Source organism: Prenolepis imparis, unplaced genomic scaffold, assembly GCF_030444845.1.
Source record: "Prenolepis imparis isolate NDT839.2.m4 unplaced genomic scaffold, iyPreImpa1.0 SCAF_7, whole genome shotgun sequence".
Taxonomy (NCBI): Eukaryota; Metazoa; Arthropoda; class Insecta; order Hymenoptera; family Formicidae; genus Prenolepis; species Prenolepis imparis.
The window spans coordinates 2,634,091-2,656,578 of record NW_028141165.1 but is presented as its reverse complement, the minus strand read 5'-3'; the positions used below and the strand labels follow the sequence as shown (position 1 = coordinate 2,656,578).

Sequence of the window (22,488 nt, the reverse complement as noted above, 5' to 3'; positions counted from 1 at the left end):
AAAATATATTACTTCAACATATTATATATTTTTGTAAAAAAATTTCCAATTCTTCATTGAGAAGAAAACAGTTTATTTTTATGATTATTAAGCAAATTTACTCCTAAGCGTATCTTTACGTCTCAATTTTATCAAATATTAAAAAAAACATTAATCAGTTACTTCAGAATTATTACGTTAGCCGTGTCGAGCTATTCCTGAATGATTTTCCTTAGAACCGCTACAAAGTAAAGCGACGTACAAAGGAGAATCCACGTGAAACATGTGTCCTTCGCTCACCCTCGTGTCCATCATGAATGCAGTATTATAACGGCCTGAGATCGGCTTGTGATCGCACACGCCCGTGACACATAGTCACGGCCGTTGATGTACGGCGCGACATAGATTATGTGCGCTCACATACACACACATACACACGTACGTAAAATTACACCGTCTCTCGCCCATCAGCCGAGCGACGCTCCTTTATCACTCTCTCGGTTAGGAATCGCGTGCGAGCCTATACGCGCGTGTGTACATGTGCCGGCATGATGCGGTATTTCTAGGAGAACGTTAATTAATAATTTAATCGAAGAGAGCCTGCTTCGGTCCTCGAATACGGGGCGCAGGCTCTCTAATTAAAACCGACCTGCGCTCATGTATGTGTGTGTGTGTATATATGTTCGCAAGCACACGCAAGTACGCATACAAACGCGCGCAGCACATTCTCGCGCTCTTGTGGTACTTGTGGTTTCGGTCCCGAGGAAAATAAAGAGAATCACGATGTCCACTTGGTGCGGTGAAAGGGCCCCATATCGTGAAAATCGCCCCGCCGTCTGTTTCGCTTTATTTTAATTCTCTCGTTACACGATGTTACACTTTCCGCGAAGACGAGTCTGCGCGACTATTTATCTTCCGTTTCGTTTTCGGTAGCTTTGTCATCGGAATGCACAGGGTCGAATCGCACCGTGCGTCGAATAAATCTTGCAGGAGAAAACTCGAAAGTCTGATGGATGCGCAAAGAGTTGCCCTCTTCTTGCTTTACGTGTTATAATAAAATTCAACACATTTCTCATGTATTTTCGTATTTTCGCGTAGTGTTGTACATCAAAGCGATAATGAATCTGCATGATAAATATAACGTAAACTATATTACAAATGAATAATGAACGTAATAATAATAAGTATTGAAAATTTAATGGCCAGCGTTTGCGGGATGCGTCCGTAATGAATATTATAAATTCGCGCGCGCGAAACATACGAGATTTTATTCAATTTGTGTAAGTCATATAATATGCAACAGATTAGTAACGCCCACACCTATGCACACGTAATGACACGCATAGACAACGTAATACGTTTTGTTAAATTGTTAATCGGATCCGCTGCATCAGTCTTGACGAGAGGATAAATAATGTACATATAAAAACAATTTTGTCACCCGAGTATTGATGCAGACGTCGCGCTTCGTAAAGCTGGACGTGTAATTTCTGCCGTTATACGAGTTTCTCGGCCAATCTCAAACTGCTACAAGTACGCACGATACCCTCCAACAACGCGCGTATATCTCGCGATTCGGGGTCGTCATAAAGGACGGCCATTGTCCCGCACAATCCCCGGTTTATCACCGTGTAACTTAGCCAGAGGGAGAGAGAGAGAGGGACAAATACCTATTGGTCAAGATGAACGTTTATAAGTTTATACGATACTCCCGGACGCGATGACGCTCCGACGGTTATACGACCACGCATTTACTTGCCGAAAGTAATCCTAGTCTCGTGAAATAAATTGTAGCGAGCTCCGAAATTTCTCCGGCGCGTTTAATATAGTCCGCGATATTAAATCACTATACCATCGGTGCGTAGAGGAATTTTGCCGAAACGCGAGAAAATCGTTATTGCAACAATATATCGTACAGTTATGTTACGCACAATTTATAAAAAAAAATTGCACGCTTTATAAATAAATTATTTCGACGAGAGATTACAAATTTCGAGTCAACCTGCATCTATTAAATTATTATCGCGTAAACTCGTATCAAATCCGTAGTTTGAGCGACAAGCCAAAGTAGTTGCGGGTCGGACATATAGACAGACGCGATATAGCGTTGCCCAAGTATTCAACGAGATTTCATGCGAGCATTTCATGCATCTCTCTTGCCGAAGGGACAAGCGCGCCGACAAGAACCGAGGGAGGATAGACGCGGCGAGTGTCAGGCCTCGTGTTTTGTTGTGTCGGAGGGAGAGAGAGATAGAGAATGTGCGGAACCTCGTTCGGGAGGGTTAATGACCAAGCTCGCAGGCTCGAAACAATGTATCCGCGGCATTTCCACACGCTATTTTGCGAGTTCCGGAGCATTCGAGGAGAGCGGCACGAGAAGATTTCAGCAGCGAGGAATGCAATCGCCGCTCGACCGATCTCTGACACTAATAATGCGCGATATCAATCGTAATTACAAAGGAAGCGGATATTACGTGCGAATATGATAAACTTGCGCGAATTTATAAAAACACTTTGATAAATAATAAGTTGAGATTATATATTTTCGTAATTTGCCCGCGTTGCGCGGCTCAATTTTTGAGTTTGTTCTTAAATATCATGTTTAAGTTTCTGAAAACAAGTTATTGTACCATAATTTTCTCATAATAAACTTAGCCTGACATATAATTGAAACTTCCTCTTATAGCGTCGAGAAATAAATAGTCTGCATGTTGAGTCAAAATAAATTGTCCATAGAGAAATGGCGAAACTTGAAAGTGTTACGCGATTGCCGGCAATTACGAAATTAAAAGATCAATTTGGTAAATAAGACCGCCACGCAGGGGAAATTTCTAGAACAAGACTCTAAAGTAAATATCGCACTTACGGTACTCTCTTTCGGACACCCTCGGGACTTCCTTAGAAAAGGTCGAGAGACGGAGACGGAGGAGCGATATTAATATGGGCTTTCTACGTGACGCATGCTCCAATTCTCTAAAAGTCCATTAGAGAAAGCACGAAATGGTCCAGGGACATCGGGGAAAACTATTGTTCGAACCGAAATGTAGATTAACCAAAAGTACGGCGACCAACGTAGATTTTAGAAAATCCGACCAACTCCCGCAAACTAACGCAAATTAGTTGCTCGAGTAAAACATAAACGAAGAAAAGTTTTATCGTTACTTTACGGCAATATATAACAGCGATATATAAGAGCAAGAATAACGTATAATAATTAAATTCGAGATAAATGGAATTTGCAGCACAAATTAAATAATAACAGCAAGCTCTCTCTCGAGAGACATCTCTAAAAATAAAATTCTTTATCCTTGCAATTTTTATTTTAAAAAGACAAATTTATCCGAGATATAAATATGAATCAAATTACGCTACTATCCTGCAATTTCGACCATCCGATCACGCTTGCCGCGGATCGCCGACCATAATCTTCAATTACCGCGCCGGGATGATCCGCGCGTTATTTTCTAGGAAAGGGGAATTTTCTCGACGACGATTAAGGATCTCCATCCTATATTTGTGCCGTCGCGGGCGCAGAAGCACTCGTTGCCGAATTACTTCGGACTTCCGCGCACGTTTCACGATGATTCTTGAAATCCCACAGTAGTCTGGTCAAGGGAAACGAGAGTAAGGGAGAAGAGCGAAGGGTGGGTGGTGGTACGGCGTAACCACGCCAGTGGAGAGTTTATCCCTCGAGAGACGTTCCATGTTGCCCCATTCGGACCGGGAATCACTTCCAGCCGGATAGGCCTGGAGAATGGACAGTGGGGCCTAGGAGGCCTAATCGCGTTTGCACGACCAAATCCCCGACCCTTAAACCACCCGATAGAGCAGTGTCGTCTATTTCTCTTCCTTCTCTCTCTCATGTACACACGGATCTTGGTGTTGGTCCGGCAAACGTGCGCAGTCCCGCGTCATCCGTTTAATTTTTAACAACGCGCCGCCGCGTTCCATTCTCGAAATTACGTCGGATGTGTCCCGCGGGGAGAGGAGAGGGCGATTCTACGTGATGCTCCGAAAGGGAGAAACGAATCGAAAATGAGATAGACGAAAGTGCCATTCGATCAAACGTGATCAAATGTCTCGCAGTTTATGTGACGTAAAGAGATGCTTGAATTATCTATCCGCACATTTAAATAAACCTCGAAAATGTCTTTCTTTTTTAGCTACATTATAGACAAATATTGAAAATTACATGAGAATTTTCTGAATAAACTAGAGTTTATTCAGAAAATTTTTGTATAAAAAAACTGGATTTTGTGTGCACAACTATGTTTATTTCTCTATAATCTTTATCGGTTGATTTTATTACATAATCAAAGACAATTTTTCTTTCTTTCTTTTTAATAAAAAGATTATAAAACAAAACGAGATACAACGCGACATGAAGAGAGAAGAAAAAGATATTAAGAAGACTCGACTTTTCATAAATGAGATCAATATAGACGTGAAAAGTTTGGCGCAGAGAGAGAGAGAGAGAGAGAGAGAGAGAGATGCGGCGCAAGGAGGGCGTTATCAAGACGACAGATAGATCCCTGGAAAGAAGACTCGCTTTCCGCTCGGCCGGAATAACGGAGGTCGAAGTATCTAATCGAGATATCTCGATCCGCGCCGTACGCTCGAACGACCTTCGACTTCCGTAGGACCGAGGGGCAAACGAGGAGCGAAATCCGTGGCGCGTAAATTTCCAACCCTCCGATCCACTGCGCGCCCGCTTGGGGGATGGAGAACGCGAGAAACGGTAGGCGGAGACGGTTCTCCGGGAAACTCTGTTCGAGGATGCACCTTCGAGCGTGAATTTCCTCGGCTCTCGCGACATGCAAGGTATCGAGGCAGAAAAGGGGAGGGGGGAGAAAGAGAGAAAAGAAAAGCGCCTCGGCATCTCGAAACGCGTGAATAAAAGCACCGAAGAGAGGCAACTTCTCTTCCCCCCTTTATCCCTTCATCGTTGAATCGACTACGAGAGATTGCGCTTGTCTTCCGGTGGACGACACGAAAGGTATGGCGCGTTGAATATGCGCCGAATGGCATCGGCTTGAATAGAAACACGGTTTACCATATCTCATGCATGTGATGAATGATAAAAATTGACTACCGGGAAAGCCTGGAATTTTTCCCCGCGCGTCGTGAAAAAATGTCGACGAAAAATTTATCGCGAAACGCAAGCTTCGCGGTACTCGTTTAAAAGACGCACGCTACGAGACGTTTTTGCGTCCTATATAAGAAAAAAAATCTCGGTTTTTAAACAACTCGTAAGAATCGCGGAGAGCCGAAGAGTATCATGCATTCAACCGTCGCCGCGGAATTCTCGGGAATTCAGGCTCAGACCGCCGGAATTCGTCTCACGATCTCGCGGCGGGTTACCAGGCGGATGCTGAAGAGCAGGATGTGCGTGGCGGTTTGGTTTCTCCAAGGACCACCCGCCGTCGGTTATGCGGACGCGAGAGCCCCTCGAGGGGACGGAAAGCGGCGACGGTGGCGAATCTTCGGGGGCGGAAGAGCGGAAAGTCAAATTTGCTCATGATAATGCCGCGAATTTCTCACGGAGAAGCGGAAACTGTTTGCGTCCCGTCGACGACGTTCGCGCTCGAAATCTCGCGAGAAAGGGCCGCAGATTTATCTCTCGAGATTATGCCACGATAATAGACGGATATCCGGCGTAAGACGAGTGTCGACTTTAGAATTAATATTTATGCAGTTAATAAATGTTGGATAAATCATTATTATGCGATCGATCTAAAATTTCGAGAGTGAAGCAAAAAAATTGACGAGGAAGAAGAAAAATCGATGGCGAGATAATTCTAGCCCCGTCTGTACATCAAGTTCCGTAATATCAGGTTCAATATTATCGATATTGATAGACTGAAATAACCGGTCCGATGAAAGTGATGCTTGGGAGTTTTGACGAGCAAAGCGAAGAGTTGCGATTCAAGTTGAATGAGAATCGGAAACTTCGCTTCTCCATCGCCGTCAGATTAGTGCCGCTCTAACGGACTTCGCTTTAGTCTAAAGAAAAGATCGCTACGGACTTTCGAGGCATGGGTAAACACGAAGCTTCGACGGTACTCCGAAGACGATTATCGAATGCAGAACAATGACCCGTCGTCTTCGAGTTGCTCCTTTCCTGACGAAGCTGAAACTGCTGGCGAAGAGCGAGCGAACGCTTTATTCTACTAAAACAGCGCCCGGATCTGCCAGTGCTCTCAACAGTTCTCCGATTTCAAATTTAACGTCGTTAAAGTGATTAGAAGTTGGCAAGTATGTAATTCCGACACGCGACAAGTCGTAGTTTTCAACGCGACGGAAGAAAATGTTTGCGATGATACGCGATTAATTGCTCGGAAATGATTACGATAACAAGAGTTGAGCAATAGTATGACTGACTTGAATTAATAATTATGCCATTTCCAAGGCCATTTCTTTTCAAGTGCACGCTAGGTCCGTAGAATTAGAACGTTTCTAAAAATAATCGCGTGGAAAGAATACCTGAAGGGCCTATTATCTTTTCAAACAGTTGGCTGCTTCAATAATTGACAGTTAATTCGACCCGCAAGAAAAATAGATCGTGCCAGACGTACTTAGAACGCGTTCACGGTTAATTATTAAAATTCCGCTTGAAGAGAGAGAAAAGATCGAGGAGGTTCATTGAGGTTCTCGTAATCGTTACCCTCCTGTTTCTTGCAGCGCGATATCGCTCTTTTGGGAAGACTCCTGAGTCCATGAAACGCTTCTTGCGTGTCGTTCGAGTGCAATTTAACTTGGTGCGGGGCGGCCTGCCTACAATATCGAAAATGGTGGAGCCGGAGAATCGTGATAAACGGCCCGAAAATTCTCCGATTCTCCCTCCTTCTCTCTTTGCGAGGCCTCCTTCGCTCTACCAAAGCGTGAAGCTACACGATCGACCGTGATAGAAAAGTTCGTGTGAGGGTTCTAGTGCAGCCCCACACACAAATACATACAAGCACGGGGTTACGAAAATTCGATGCCCACGGGATCGGCTAAGTTAAAGGTACCGGGAGTACCATAAATCCGTTTAAATTGCAACGACGACCCTCGCGCGATCCGGAGATCGTGAGCAATTATCCGTCAGCTCGCCTCCTCTTTCTCTCTTTCTCTCGTGGTCCACCAATTCCCCACATAACTCGCCGTGCATCTTGGCATCTTTCCACAAGTCATACAAAATCGAGCGGAAAAAACATTAAAGGCGATAAGCATCGGGAAAAGAATCTGATCTCGAAAAACTCTCACTTCCAATTGCAATATCACGATTAATAAAAAAAATGCAATATTTATTATATAAAATTATATAAAAATTTTTTAAGTCGACGCAGTGCGCAAACACTCGATAACGAATAGAAATAAAAGGCTTCGCCTTCGTTTAAGAGACGAGATAACAGTTATCGCCGGTTGTCGAAGGCCTCACAACCTATTTCTTTCCCAGTCGTACTTTTACGATCGCGAAAGCACTACTTATTCGGCTACGGTGCGCGTGTGAGAGAACAATAAAATAAATGTAACGTAGCAATAAGATGGTCACGTAGTCGGAACGGAAGCACGTAACGGGGCGACATTTGTTTCGTCGTTGCCGCCGCGTGAGAAATGGAAGCGCGCGATAAAATTTGCATAGCTCGATAACGTTTCTCGAGAGTCTCGATTCGACTTAAGGACTTTCCGGCCGCGGATCGTATAATTGGCCCGCCGATTAATCGACAGTGGTTGAAGATTTTCAACAACTTTCTCCTCTCATGTATTATATGTATACCATAATTCACAATTGTGTGCGTAATAAATCGAGTTAATGTACAGAACACAATTGCGTGACTCTTATATATGCGAATAAATTTATATAATATCCTAATATTTCATGAGTGTATATATGATGTGAGTCGAACTTACCACCGGAAACGGTGCTGTAGGGAACGGACGAAAATTCGAAAGGTCTGGAATTCTTACCTGCAACAGAAAGATAAGGAGTTAATGCGATATAATAACACCTTAGACGTACTTAACACACTTTAGCGTCGAAATCGGTATTTCGAGATCGGATTGATTCACTCCTGAAATTGTTTCAAAATCGAGTATTACATTCGATAAATTATCGTCTCGATAATTGCAGCCGAGATGCGACTCTCTGAAAGAGAGCCAAGTGGAATAAAACCGTGATGAAAAATAAAAGGATAGAAATAAAAGGGATATAATTCGCCGCGCGCGTCGACTTAAGCTCTGACCATCACGGTCCGCTGCAGGTCGGCAGGAAGTGCAACCCGATTCTTCATTCTTCCATCTCCGCTTTTATTCCCCTTCCGGTCGGTTCCGCGACCGCGAATAGTGTTCGCAAGAAACTCATCGCGATAATAATCATGAGTCTGACTCTTCGCGAAGAAATTGTAAAACACTCTCGGACTCGCCGTCGTAAATTTACAATAAAATTACGGCCATTATTATCGCAATTTTCGCAATCTCACTTTTGCAGGCACGTGCGTGCGATTGCACGCGATTGCGCAATTAACATGCGTGCCGCCTGCGACGCGAAGAAAACTGCAGAAAAATAGGTCGCTTAATTGAAAACGAGGAAAGGTAACGAGCAAAGAACCGAAAGTAAGCAGGAAGGAAGGAAGGAAGGAACGAAGGCAAGAGCGAGCAAAAGAAGAACGAGGAGGCGGCACCTCCAGCCACCAGCTGCAACCTGTTGAATTCGGAGATACCGAGAGACAGGGAATCACAGGCACCGTCCATTCGGCAACTTTGGATTACTATGAAATTGTTTTATTACTCCGCACCCGCCATTTTCGTTACGATGCCTGCTTGTCCGAATCTCGTCCGAGATCTAATTACCAGAGATTCGTTTCGAGCCGAAAAATATCGTTAAATCGCGTAAAAATTGACGATGGATTAGCATTACGACATAGTTTGCAACAATCGTTCTCAGAACACGCGTGGAAGAGATAAAAAAATATATGGAATAGATGTATAAAAATGTTGAAATGAATTATATTCAGTATTTTGCCTGCGTTGTTTATTGGTATATACGAACAACAAAAAAAGAGAAATAAACACTTTTGAATCGATTATTTATTCAAAACTTGAATTGCGGAAACTTTTATATATTTTATATTTTATATTCAAACAAATGTTTCCAAATGTTATGCAGAAAGAGAGGGATGACCCAGATCTTCGTATATGTATACATGACGTGAATTTTTATAATGAATGTACATACATCGCGATTCATCGGAATTTATCGCAACGTGTCAGTTGGAGTTTCAGTTAACTGAAACTCCAAAAGTGAGACCGCGATGTATTCCTGTCACATAAATCAATCGTTTGATCGCACCGATAATTCACAAACATTGCGCAATTTTTATTTTCAAAAACGCGAACGCATATTTTTCGCATATCCTTTCGCGAGAATCGCGTAATTCTCTTTCTCACACTAGTAGAGAAAGTACGGTGTATCACGGAATAATCGCTCGCCGAGAGAGAGAATGTGTCTGAATGCCAAGAGTGGCCAAGCAAGGACAAGGGCAGCCAGTTTCTTTTACCATGCGTTCCTCCGTCGTACTTCTTACATCGGACAAACGAATAGTCCGACTATAGTCAGTCATTCTTTCTTTCTCTCTCTCTCTCTCTCTCTCTGTATCCCGAGGACGCATTCTTCTCTCACCGAGAGACGGAGAAAACTCCCGTCTCGATTAAATGCGCTACCTCGAGCTATCTTATATTGCCAAGGAGATCTCTCCATCCGGGGGCATTAATTGCATCGCGCGTGCTGCTAAAATAATATCCTTCCAGCTTTCATTCTCTATATCGCGCGATATTCTCGTAGCTGAAAAAGATTTCTAATTAAAATCTTTCATACACTCGAGAACTAGCCGCTCGAATAAATACACGCTCATCCACCGAATCAAAATCTTCGTTTCGGCCAATTAATCTGAAAGGTTTTCGCGAGGACCTGCATCCGTCGATCGAGAAGATGGGAGGAAGCTCTACGAGAAGAGTTTACGAGAATATTAGATTGAATAAAAAGGTTGGAAAAGGATAGAAGACTCTCAAGAGACGAGGGAAGAGAGAGGAGAAAAGTGCAACGACCAACTTGCACGTGGCCGCGAAGCGCATAAAGTCGGGAACGTCACGTTGCAACGAGGCGAGGCGAGGCGAGCCACTCTTGTGCATTCCGCGGCTTCAAGGTTGAGGTCAAGGTACACCTAAGTGTCCATCGTCTCAAGTTCCGAATTCTACGAAGGCGCGGAAACTTCAGCATGCACGTGACCGTGCATTCTCTCGTGATTAAGTGAATCTATTTGCGTTAAAGTTTTATCTCGAATAGTAAAAACAAAACAACTTTGAAAATTAATAATCGAAAAAATTAAGAAGAGTAACGAAAATCAGTTTCAAAAAATAGGGATGCCAACTTCACATTTTTTACACATCGAGTTCCAATAGTTTTGAGCAGAGTTTTAAGGTTCTTTTAAATAGTTATATAGTTCCTGATTATTTTTTGAAAGAAGTTCTGCAATTTTTAGATAAAAAAACGTATCTTCGATATTGAAAGTATGTTTTTTCATCTCTATAAAAATTGCAAAACTCTTTCAAAAAATAATCAGGAACTATGTAACTATTAAACAATTTAAATTTACTCACCTCACGGTTTTTAGCTATCACAATCTTCGACGCGTTTCGGTAAAACGCGAGACTCGCGAGAGCTTATTCGCGCGCGAATAAAACCGAAACTCCATTTTCGCATCGCCGTTTTTTCCAAGACCCACTTTTCGCAGGGGCTTATCGAACGAAGATGATCAAGAGAGCGACTTCGCCGCGACGCATTGAAGTCGCCGAAGGATGCAGCGAGACGAACATTGAGCGAGATTCACGGCCGACGAGATCAATCTCACGCGCGCGATTACGATATTGGTACGTGCGATGCGATCGGATTTATACGATAATTAACCACCAAAGACGCTAATTAATACACTCGTCCTTTCGCGGACCAGCAAGAAGCGCGCGACCGAAGAAGAGCACTGGAGGTGGAGCTAGACTGGCACTGCCAGGTTCGGAACGCGCAACGATACGTCGCGCCGAGTCGTAGTGGTGGGGCATTGTAGGGCTCGCGACGTGGGAGCTCGGCGAATCACGTCGCGACTACATGCCTCTACCAGGTCGTAGTGGTGGCGGTATGTAGTCGCGACGTGATTCGCCGAGCTCCCACGTCGCGATCCCTACAATGCCCCACCACTACGACTCGGCGCGACGTATCGTTGCGCGTTCCGAACCTGGCAGTGCCAGTCTAGCTCCACCTCCAGTGATCTTCTTCGGTTGTTCATGATCAACGGTCGCGCGCTTCTTGCCGGTCCGCGAAAGGACGAGTGTATTAATTAGCGTCTTTGGTGATTAATTATCGTATAAATCCGATCGCGTCGCACGTACCAATATCGTAATCGCGATCGCACGTAGATTGATCTCGTCGGCCGTGAATCTCGCTCAATATTCGTCTCGCTTGCGTCCTTCGGCGACTTCATAGTACGTCGCGAAGTCGCTCTCTTGATCATCTTCGTTCGATAAGCCCCTGCGAAAAGTGGGTCTTGGAAAAAACGGCGACGCGAAAATAGAGCTTCGGTTTTATTCGCGCGCGAATAAGCTCTCGCGAGTCTCGCGTTTTACCGAAACGCGTCGAAGATTGTGATAGCTAAAACCAGGGCGTCGCCGCACGTTGCGAACGAAAAAAAAAAAAAGCGAGTGCAAGTGTTTCGAAACTTGTACGAGAAGGAGGCCCGCCCGGGGAGACATCGGGCAACAAAGGAGCAACCGTGAGGTGAGTAAATTTAAATCGTTTAATAGTTACATAGTTGCTGATTATTTTTTGAAAGAGTTTTGCAATTTTTATAGAGATAAAAAAACATACTTTCAATATCGAAGATACGTTTTTTTATCTAAAAATTGCAGAACTCTTGTGGACAATTTTTCGGTCGTGGCATATTTATTCGGCGATTAAAACTTTAATTGATATTTTGAGAACGTTCGTTTAAAACCGCGACTGGTAAGACTGATAAGACGTATCTAAATAAGATTGACATAACATACGTTATGCACGATATAGCCCGCCCGAACGTCATCGTCGTCGGTCGACGCTCTTGTTTCGACCTCGACGTCCGCTTCCGGCCGGATGCGATAGAGATCTGTTGTACAGCCGTTTCACGGTGGTTGCTTTCGATGCGAGTCTTTTTTTTACGACACACGAAAGATATATCCGCGTGGCGGTCACGCGCGCGCAAAACGCGAGGAAAACAGATTGGGAAGTTAGAAGGTGGACCGGTCTTCACACACATACGCGCGTAAGAATTATGGGCTACGCAATTGTAATTCCTCGACGAGGACTGCAGGATTGCGGTTGCACGTGCGATGAGTTGCAGGAATCGATGGGCTCGGAGAAGTAGAAACTACCGCAATTCATGCGGCGCTCTTGCACGTGTGTTTTATCTGTCAATTTTGCCGCGGCGATTCTAGTTTCGCGTCCAGAGATGTTATCCGGAGAAGAGAATTCCTCGCCTCGATACATTATCGGATTGTCATTTCGATGCAAATGCAATAACGCGATCCAATATTTCAATAACGTAATATTAAATTAGATTAGTATTAGATTATTATTGCGTGGCACACATTGAAGCATATAGAGTATATATCTCGAGCAATTGTTGGAAGAAAAAAGAATTTCAAAAACAGTAATACTGTAAGGTAACAAGAAATTCAGAAAAGAATAAAGTTTGTAAAAAGGGAATGTGTGCTAAGATGATAATTTGCATTCGTATCTTTAAGCTCTTCACTTGGTCGGTGCGTTAAAGATTTTTCGCGAACACCGAAAATAATTTCACAGAATAAGTAGAAGATCTACGAAGCCTTCTTCTTCTTCTTCTTCTTCTTCCGTCAGATTTAAACTGCTCGAATTATTGTCAAAGTTCTCAATAAAAAAAATACGAGAGAGGTTTAAAGAGGATATCGGACATTCGATTCTACCTCTCGCGTTGAAAGACATCGGAGAGAATAAAAGTTTTGGGAAAAGACGAGGAAGACGCGCATACATATGTATATTACGTGCATATGTAAATACAGATTTTAAACGAAAAAAAGTTTTGATATCAGGCTTAAAAAATATATCTAACTTAAAGTTTCGAGATTTCCGTCCAATCGAATTTCTTCTCTTAAATTTTTCGTATACAAGATTCCTCTTAAGATATATCCTCTTAAAATATTCCTGTGTATTTTCTAAAAAAAAAAAATAGTTATTAGCACGCGATAAATTTAAATTAAAATATAAGTTAGTCCTGTGCGTGTTAAGGAAGAAATTTTCTTACTCTCTAAAGCGCGCTAAGGAACTCAACGGCGGTTGGAAAGTAGCCATAAAATCATCAACTAATTTTTATCAACGACGTAACTTCGCTTTTTTTTTTCTTTCTAAAAGTTCTCTGTAGTAGTAAAATAAAAAGTAAAAAGAAAGTATCGCCGTAACGTTTCAGGGAAGAATTATATTTCTAAAAAAAGATATTCTTAAATTCTTAAAAAATTTAGAATCAAAATTTTTATTGTTATACATATTTAATTTTCATAAATTGTAAAATTATTTTGTTAAAGCCTATTTGTAGGCATTTTTCATATTTTATTATTCATGTATTATATTTGGTATCACTTGAGATATTATATATTCAAAGAGAGAGAGACGTTAGCCGATGTTTTATTAGGTGACTTTATTTTGTATTATTTTGGTCTTTGTTTTCAATTGTTATTTATTCCTACGACCGTGAAATCGGGAGAACCTTCGAAGGTAAAAGCGACACGATCCCTATCTCTGCCGTGGATTGTAAAAAATGATTTGATTGGTTCACCACTTAGGAGTAGGGCGCACTCGAGAAGTCCGGATATAAGAATCGCGACTTTCTGAGAGAGACGGATATTCTCGGATCGATAGATAGGCAACACATCGAAAGGCTCACTCTCTACATCGAAGAACTCGCAATAAACATACATAGATATATCACTTGTGATATACTTTTAATTTAAAACACGTTGGCACCCGATTCCTCCATCCTGACAATAATCAAATAACCGCACGAGAGTTGTCACTCGCTCCCGTCGAGATAAGTCTACATATTATTTTATTAAATCGTGAGAACCTTACGAAGGCAAAAGTTAATCACCGATTTATCCTTCCTCGCTTTCATCCTTTTTTAGGATGATTAGAATATAGCTTCTTATTATTATTTATTCTTGTATGCTCAACCACTTGTAAAAATGTTGAAGATACTGAGTCGTCGCAATAGAGTAAACTTATTTCGCTTCTTTCCAGATTATAGTCTCGTTCAGATAAGCTGAATTGAAAGAAAATACAGTAGAGCTTGTACAGACGAAATAAAGAAAATAATAAAGTGAGATTTTTTTTAAATCGCAATGCTTTTAATTCGCGCGACTCTTCATATATATAATCTCATTTCTTTCTTGCATCTTTATATATATCTCAAAAAATATCTTAATATTTATATCTTGATTTTAATATTTTACGATATATAAAAAACTGAAAAATATATGGAAAGATATGTGAACAGATTCTCATTTACGTCCTTTCTCGCCGTGCATTACGCACCGAGAGTATTCCGAGGATGCAGTAAAAGGTTATAGGTGAAGAAATCTGCCCGTAAGATAATAAAAAGTATACGAGCGGAGCAATGGAGAGAAATAATTCTAAATCAAAAGGCTCGCGTGTCAAAGTAGCAATCTGATCTCCCATGTCCCTTTATATATGTATATATAGCATACATCCTCTTAGTCTTTCGGAATTGTGACTCCTGGGTACTCTCTCGCTGAGAGTGCACTCCGAGCTAAGGATAGCATAAGTAATCTTTTTCTGATTTTCCGAGGAAACGACGTCGGTTGTGGAAATCGGGAGAGAGAAACGGGCGGCAGGGCGGAATATCCCTCTCCTTGACTCGCGCAATATATGCCATAAAAGACTTACGGCTCCCATCTCCCGAATTTTACTTTCAAAGCGACGCGCCTGCTATAAACTGCAGTCGAAACAGCTCGCGTGAATTCCAAAGTATTTTTGAAATACGAGCGAGGGAAGGGACGACCGATAACTTTTCACGTTTCCAAAGAGCGCGCGTAGAGAAAATCACCGTCAAATTCGCGACAATTATATTTTGTCTATAAAATTCAGATAATACGATATAAAATATTTTTAAAAAATGGACAAAACGTCCATCTCTCTCTCTCACTCTCCATCTCTCCTTCTCCATCGATGGGTTTGTTTGATGTCTATTTCTGCTTTACGTATCTCGTTTCATTAATGGATATGAAACGTTTCCACGCCAACAATAACGGAGTTCGCAAAGTGCTCATGACGAAAAGGATTAAATGGAGCGACGTGTATAACAGTAACGCCGCATCCTAACACGGTAACCAATATCCGAACTTCGTAAGCCTATATGAAGGTCAGGACGCGTTATTACATTATTGCATCGGTGCATGCTACCCGGCTCTTGCATGTTCATCGAGCTTTCGAAGCGGTACACAATGGCGGTTGACCACCATGGAGTAACCGAGTCTGTAATCATGAGCGTGCCTATGACGTCCTTTGAAAGTAAACAGGTTCTCTCTCTCTCTCTCTCTCTCCGCACAGATAGAACAGCACGCGAAACATCATTCGTGAAAATTTGATCTCGAAAAAAAAATGATTCGTTCTTTTCAATTCAATTCAATTCGTTAAATTCTGATAATATCGAACTCCAATCCGGCAATTTAAAAGAGTCTGCTTCGTGATTAAAATAAATATTTTCGGGATAGAATTTTTCTTCGAGCGGAAATCGATCTTCTCGAAGATCTTGTTGGATCGAGATGTATTCGCTCGCGATGTCTCTATGACACGATGCGGCGCGATATTCGTCATTAGACAGCGAAGCGTATCTGTTTCGTTCGACGATAACGATCGTGGGATAAAGCCCGGGAAACTCGGACGTGGAGGATGAACGGCCGGAAAGCGCCCGAGGGCGAAGGATATCCTGACATCTGTAGCAACAACGCGTTCCCGTGGACTGTCACGGTAATGTGACAGCCGAGAAACACGCGAAAGCCCTTAGCGGCGTCGCGACGCCCTCGTTTTCGCGTCGTCGGCGTCAGTCGGCGAGAAAGGTACGACAGTTTGTGCTTTATTTGGCCGCCCGATTTCATGACGAGTAAAACCAGCGAGAAAAGAGAGGGAGAGATACATCCGTATCGGGCGCGGATAGAAGGTGCCGAACGAAACAACCTGACGAAATCTCGCGTCGCGGATCGAGGGGAAAAACTTTTTCCCCGTTTCCCCTTATATACACTTCGAAAAGCTCCGCGGAGAAGAAATAAAGGCATTTCCTCCTCTCGTCGAGTAACGATCGTGCGCCTCCGACGCTGCACTGGAATCTTGAAAAATAATAAGAGATAAGCTTTTTCACACAGCGTCGGAAGATTTATCCGCCTGTAAACCTGAAGAGAAGCAATATTTTCTCCTTCGATGGAAACTGTAGATTATTTGACGGTGAAATCGCGTGAAATTTTAAGCGCAATTACACAAAAAAAATTTATAGCCACTATAGTTAAATATATTTTAGCTGTCTCTATATTATACCTGAAATTTAGTTATCATGCCTAAATTTTAGCTGTGATAGTTAATAGTTTTAACTATAAGAATTCTCCGCTAAACTATAGCTAAAAAATATTAATTACTAATTTTTTTCCGTGTGTATTATATTTAATTTACAATCGACGTTCACAAATATGTCTGACGAAAAAATATTAAATCGTTAAAAAATCACGCCTGTTACGATGATTTGTAAAATTATCGATAAAGGGATATCTATTTCAGAATTGTCGGGAAACTCGCAAGCGCGAAAATTCTCAAAGATCCTATAGACGAGAGTGCACCGTCGCATGTGCATCGCGCAAACATGCTTATCCACGGGGCGGATGACGACGATCGAGACGACGATGGAGGACGGGGATACAACAGGAGCAGCATGAATATCTCAGTCGGCTTATTTACATATTCCTTCTGCAGATATTCACGGATAGAGGATGACGCGCGATAGGATCGAAGCGGGGAAGCGCTATGGAAACCTCCGTCGCAGAAAGGAAAGGAAGAGGAGCAGCGAAGCTGGACGACTTCGTCAAGATGTGCACGCGCGCAGGATGTTCGTCGAAGAGAAAATATGTATTCTCGTCGTTGCGAGAAGAGGAATTTCCGACGACGCGTAAAATATGTTCTCCTTAGCAAGGGAGTCTCCTGGAAACGAGACGCGTTAACTCTCGATGAAATTAGTCGGATGTACTCTTGCAACCTTTCCCTCTCCGTAATTCTGTGATTCTGTGATTTCTCAGCGTACTCTCTATTCGTGACAATTAATATTATAATACAGATGGAGAAGGAAAATAAATTGTCAATGTTAGATTACAGGCAAATTTATAACGACTGAAAAAATGGAAAAAATATAAGACAAATAAATTGAAATGCAAAGACAAACCAAAGTCAATCATAATTTCTAGTAGTTTCGATACTTTGATAATAATTTTCACAAATTTCGTAACTGAAAAGAATCGCTCGCGGAGACCAGGAAGCGTCGCGACGCGAAATAATTAAACGATTTGCCGGCAACTCGAGCATTAAGTAGACTTACAATTAGAAGAGTCTACTGCGGCCTCGCAATAATCCTGCCCAAGAATATCCAGAAATAGCTCTCGACACGACGAGAGGTATAAAGGGGGGAGAAAAAGTGAACGACGAGAGAAAGAGAAGATGGATGACGGATTCGACTCGGCCTGACGCCCTTTAATCCACGGGACATCCATTTGCATGGCTAAATCCCGACAGAGGAAGTCTGTGTGTCCGATAAAAGACAGCGCGCGAAACCGGATTGTCGTATATAATAATAGAGGAAACTGCAACTCTTTTTGAGGGTGGTAAAGAAAATGGGTCGTGGATCATAGTCCGTGTCTGCCGGTGACTTTAACGTTAACGTGCTCGACAGCATGCCACACAGGACGCTATTTAATATCATGCCGGTAAAGGGAGAGTGTTGTGTGTGCTGTGTTCTTACATGTTTTAAATAAGAAAATTTAATCTTGCATATCTCGTTTGTACACATAAAAGATTTTTCGCGGGTCGTAATTTTATACGGCCTTTTAAAAAACGCTGCTCGTCTCCTCTCTCCCTCTTCTCTTCTACAACACCTCTCTCTCTCTCTCGCGAAAAATGACGAAACTCTTTCATAAAGCAACACGAATTCCTTTACCACCCGCCTCAATTTATTCGTTCCCGAACACTCCTCCTCCTACGTATATAGCTCGTACGATTGGCAGACACTTTCGAGATGGTGCAATCATGCCAAAATAAAGAAAATACATCTTCCCGCGTGGAATGCACGAGGAGAAACGATAGGAAACGATATCTCGCGAGGCGAGTTTCATCCATGTCATATCGCGCGGAAAGTGCTTTCGTTGTTATTCGTAGAGCAACGGAGAAATAATATTTACCTCGCTGCATATATAACGTCAGATGTAAGCGTAGATTTAAGCTTTATCGCGGTGTACGCGAACGCTATACGAGAGCGCGGCCCTTGTAACTATAGCCGGTATGCTTTATAGTCACCTGCATGCGAAATTATCGCGCTCGCATTATCTCGGAGGTAGCGTTTACACCTCGATGAACTAACACGACGAATGCGCCATCGATAGACTGCCACGATGGTCTACCATTATTATGCAAAAACTGTAATATGCATTGCTCAGAATAAACACGTCACTCTATCTCTCCCTATCTCTCTCTCTCCCTCGCTCGAAATAAATATAGCAAAATCAAAGATTGAAAAATATTATAGATCTAGAAAAATCTGAAATATCTAGACCAGAATTATAGATCTAATATTGGGCGTACCAATCTCTTATCTTGTTATACTTTAACAAAATAAACTTTCGGATAAATTTCTTATTAAAGCGACACGTCTCTCGCGCAAAGTCCGAGTGGCGCATCGCGGGAAAAATCGTGACATCACGCCGGAAATGGAGATCCTCGAGGATCTCGTGCGATCGACTCGTACAAAGGAACGACCGAGCCTCGCGATAAAGTGGCATCCACCGCTATCCTGCCGGCAGACAGGCGTTTCCGGCATGACGGGGTCGAAATGCGCACAATAGTAATTCGTCACACAGAGGGGCGAATAGCCGAAACGGTTGCAAACGCGCGGGTCACTGAAATTCCAGCGGGAATCATTCCGCGAACGTCCGTCCGACCCGTTCTCGCTCCCGTCAAGCTCCAACAAATGTAATCCTCTTACAGACCGTTTCTGAGTAGTTACAGTGAAAGGTGTGGTGTAATTACGCTCGACTATACGTCGGACGTTAAACCGGCGACTTCTTGAGCGGCGAAGACGGTCCGGGATAGAGAAATTAAATCGCCCTAGTATTGATACGATGCTCGATGAAAATTGGCGAAAAGTTAACTCCAAGTTTGACGAATTCTCTTATAACGATGCGAGCTGTATTTTTTATCTTTCTCTCTCCCTCTGTACTTTGCGTGCAAAACAGGAAGGGAAGACAGAAACGCGAAAGCGTGGATGCGAAAATGTCGCGGGTGAAAAAAAAAAGAAAAGAGGGGGAAATGGAAAGCTGGTATAAAGACAAAGGGCGGAGGAGATGGAGTTTGCGACGCAATCCCCTCTTCTTCTTTCGCGACACGCTGCCATGTACAGACGCACGCGGGCTGGCTTAAAAGGAATTTACTTGAGCCGAACTTCTTTGTCGTGTAGCAAGCCGCGAAATGGTGTATCCAAGGAAGATGACAGATTTCGCTCCCATGTTGTTCCCGCGTAAAGATGCCGCTCGTTTCGAAACTCTACGTCGGCCGGAGAAGAAAATCGGGATTTATCTACGATGCCGACGTACCCCGTCGCTTACAAAGCGAAATGCGTTAGAGACGAACCAAGTATATGAATTCACAATGACTGCGAAAATTGATGGAGAATAAAAGCGGAACGTTCAAGTGTATCCCCTACACTCGAATTGTCTTTGCACTCGTAAAAGCCCATTTTATATCATCATCATAAAAAAGAACAAAATATATTAAGAAAATATCACGACTGTTCTGACAATAAAATTGCAATACAATCAAACTGGCTTAATGCATCAACCTTTACCCTTGTAACATGAAAATCTCTAGCAATGTCAAATTTTGCATCGCTTGCATTTTTCACGGATGCAGGTTTGGCAAGCTGGCTCGGAATTCGATATTTCGGCCGGCACTCTAGTTACATGCTAATCCGAAGATTCTGATGATTAACAGCGAGAGAGAGAGAGAGAGAGAGAGAGAGAGAGACCGCAGAAGTGTGATTACGAATTCAGAGGCCGTCGTCACGTCGACAAGGTGACAAGTTCCAGTTATCGAGGTTTCAAACGGGCCACCTGTTTTCCCACTCCTCGCAACCATACTCGACCTGACATTCCATTACAGTAGATAAAACGCTGAAACGATAGATACGCATGTAAGCTCATCTTTCGTGCAATCGCGATATTCTATGTGTTTCAAACCGCTCCAAGTGGTTTCTTTTGATATAATTTCAAAAACATTTTAAAAGAATTTTTGAAAAAAAAGAACACTAATTTCTTTAACGACTATCGCTATAGTTTTATGATCGCTCGTGATTTCTTCTAATAGCGCTCTCGCAAAGGTCAAAAATAACTCATGGTACGCGTCATCGACTCCTATCCACGTCCCATTTTTCAGCGTGCACTTTTGATTTAGGATCGACACGACAGCTCGCTCGTACAATGGACAACATCAACGAATGCATTCCTATCTCGATTATTTTATTTTATTTTTTTCTGTTTTCTTTTTTTTGTTTTCCACGAAGCGCCGACTTTACAACGGATACATCAGCCCGCGCATATTCGGCGGCGTGCGAGCGATGTTTTCCAGCTGGTTCGCTTAACAAATAGATATATAACGACATATAAATGAATGAAATTTTCGCGCAAAATTCGCGTTAGATTGGAAGCAATAATTTCGCCTCGAATTCTGCCAGACGGTTATTTCAACTTGCATTCTTTCTCAATTTATCGTCGATAATTTCTTTCCATTCAAATACGTTTCCGGACAACGTTTCAACGAAGCTCCGTACATTAAACAATTTGCAATATCAAGGCTGCAAAAACAATCCGCATATTCTCTTACGCGGGAGAGAATATTTACCGAAAAAAAATTCTCTTCTTTCTTTCCCCATATAAAATTTTATATCGCATTGTCTCTTAAAAAAAATCTTCAATAAATTTTCGTGTAGAAACGTACGTAATAAGAAAGGCCCAAAACCTAACATTTCGTCATCGTCTGTCCCACCGTGAAAAGAAACGTCGCGTGTCAGCGCGAGACTACGCACGTCAGAGTCGCTGGGTAACTACGTTAAGCATATACGCGGTGCACGTAGCGCGTATTTCGGGAATATTCGAGAGAGAGAGAGAGAGAGAGAGAGAGAGAGAGAGAAATATCGGGGGAAAGCTGCCGGCGCCCGATGCGGCGCGTTAATGACAGGAAACCGGCAATATGAACTTGACGGCTCGGTACCGCATCCCGCACCGCAGTAACGTACCGACAAACCGCAGGGCCTCACCGTCGCGGCCCCCTCGCCCATCGGTTTCTGTCACTGTCTCCCGTTGCTGCGCCAACCCCCGCTGACTCGGTTACCTCACCCTCGTCATTAACCGTCGCTCTCTCGTCGAGACGACCCCGCAAGATATATCGCGAGCGCATGCGACCCCCCCCAAGTAAATAAACGCGCGTATCGATTTACGGCGCGATAATACTGCTTGTCATTCGAATAAGGTGGATATATAATGGGAATAAAAAATTGAAGAGATCGATCAATTAAAGAAATGAAGGGTCGCGAATAAATAAATCGCAAGACTCTTGAATCAAATCAATTTTCTGCGAACAGAGAGTTTTAAAGTTCCACAAGTTTGCGCGGGCGTGGATGCGTCATGATTTAAAGAGGTAAAAAGAAATTCAAATCGCGATCGATGCCGCAATCGTTCGAGAAAAACAGCAGCTTAAAACGCGCTTATTCGGTACAACCACTCGTTAGCGCGAAATTACAGTCCCGCGCGCCTTGCAATTACCTTCAATATCGCGACTTCCAGTTTCCTCCCCTTCCCCTCTGTCGTTTTTCCGCATCGTTTACAACGCTGGCGTTAAATTGGAACGCGGTTAATTATCATCTGTGAGAGCGGCGGGAATTAGACATTTCGCTTTCTATCGCGCCGGCTCTATTCAGCAGAAGAGCTGCGGTCAGGCGCGGAAAGTCACTTGTAGAACACGAGGGTATAAGTGTGTAAGTACGTTTGTTAAATGGGTTACGCAATTAACAAGTTCGAGGTGATGGTGATGTAACAGAGATATAATCATTATTGACGAACACATTAACGAAAACTTTTTTTTATAAAAGACGTCATTAT

The 22,488-nt window shown here is 42.8% G+C and overlaps 2 protein-coding genes across 21 annotated transcripts in view; one reads left to right on the top strand and one right to left on the bottom strand.

The window, feature by feature from the left end:
- The window catches only part of Heph (polypyrimidine tract-binding protein 1 heph), a 381,098-nt gene that overhangs the window by 169,520 nt on the left and 189,090 nt on the right, over positions 1-22,488 (bottom strand). For 13 of the 20 annotated variants that reach the window (XM_083042016.1, XM_083042017.1, XM_083042018.1 and 10 more), the window contains one exon: positions 7,873-7,929. The exons of the other annotated variants lie outside the window; for them this stretch is intronic. In XM_083042016.1, the coding sequence (XP_082898142.1) occupies positions 7,873-7,929 (57 nt within the window). The remainder of the gene's footprint in view (positions 1-7,872; positions 7,930-22,488) is intronic. 20 annotated transcript variants of the gene reach the window in all.
- LOC145938413 (esterase FE4) overlaps positions 11,697-22,488 on the top strand; it is a 139,409-nt gene continuing 128,617 nt past the window's right edge. Inside the window, exon 1 of the mRNA XM_083042037.1 lies at positions 11,697-11,785. The gene's annotated coding sequence lies outside the window, so the exon portion shown is untranslated. The remainder of the gene's footprint in view (positions 11,786-22,488) is intronic.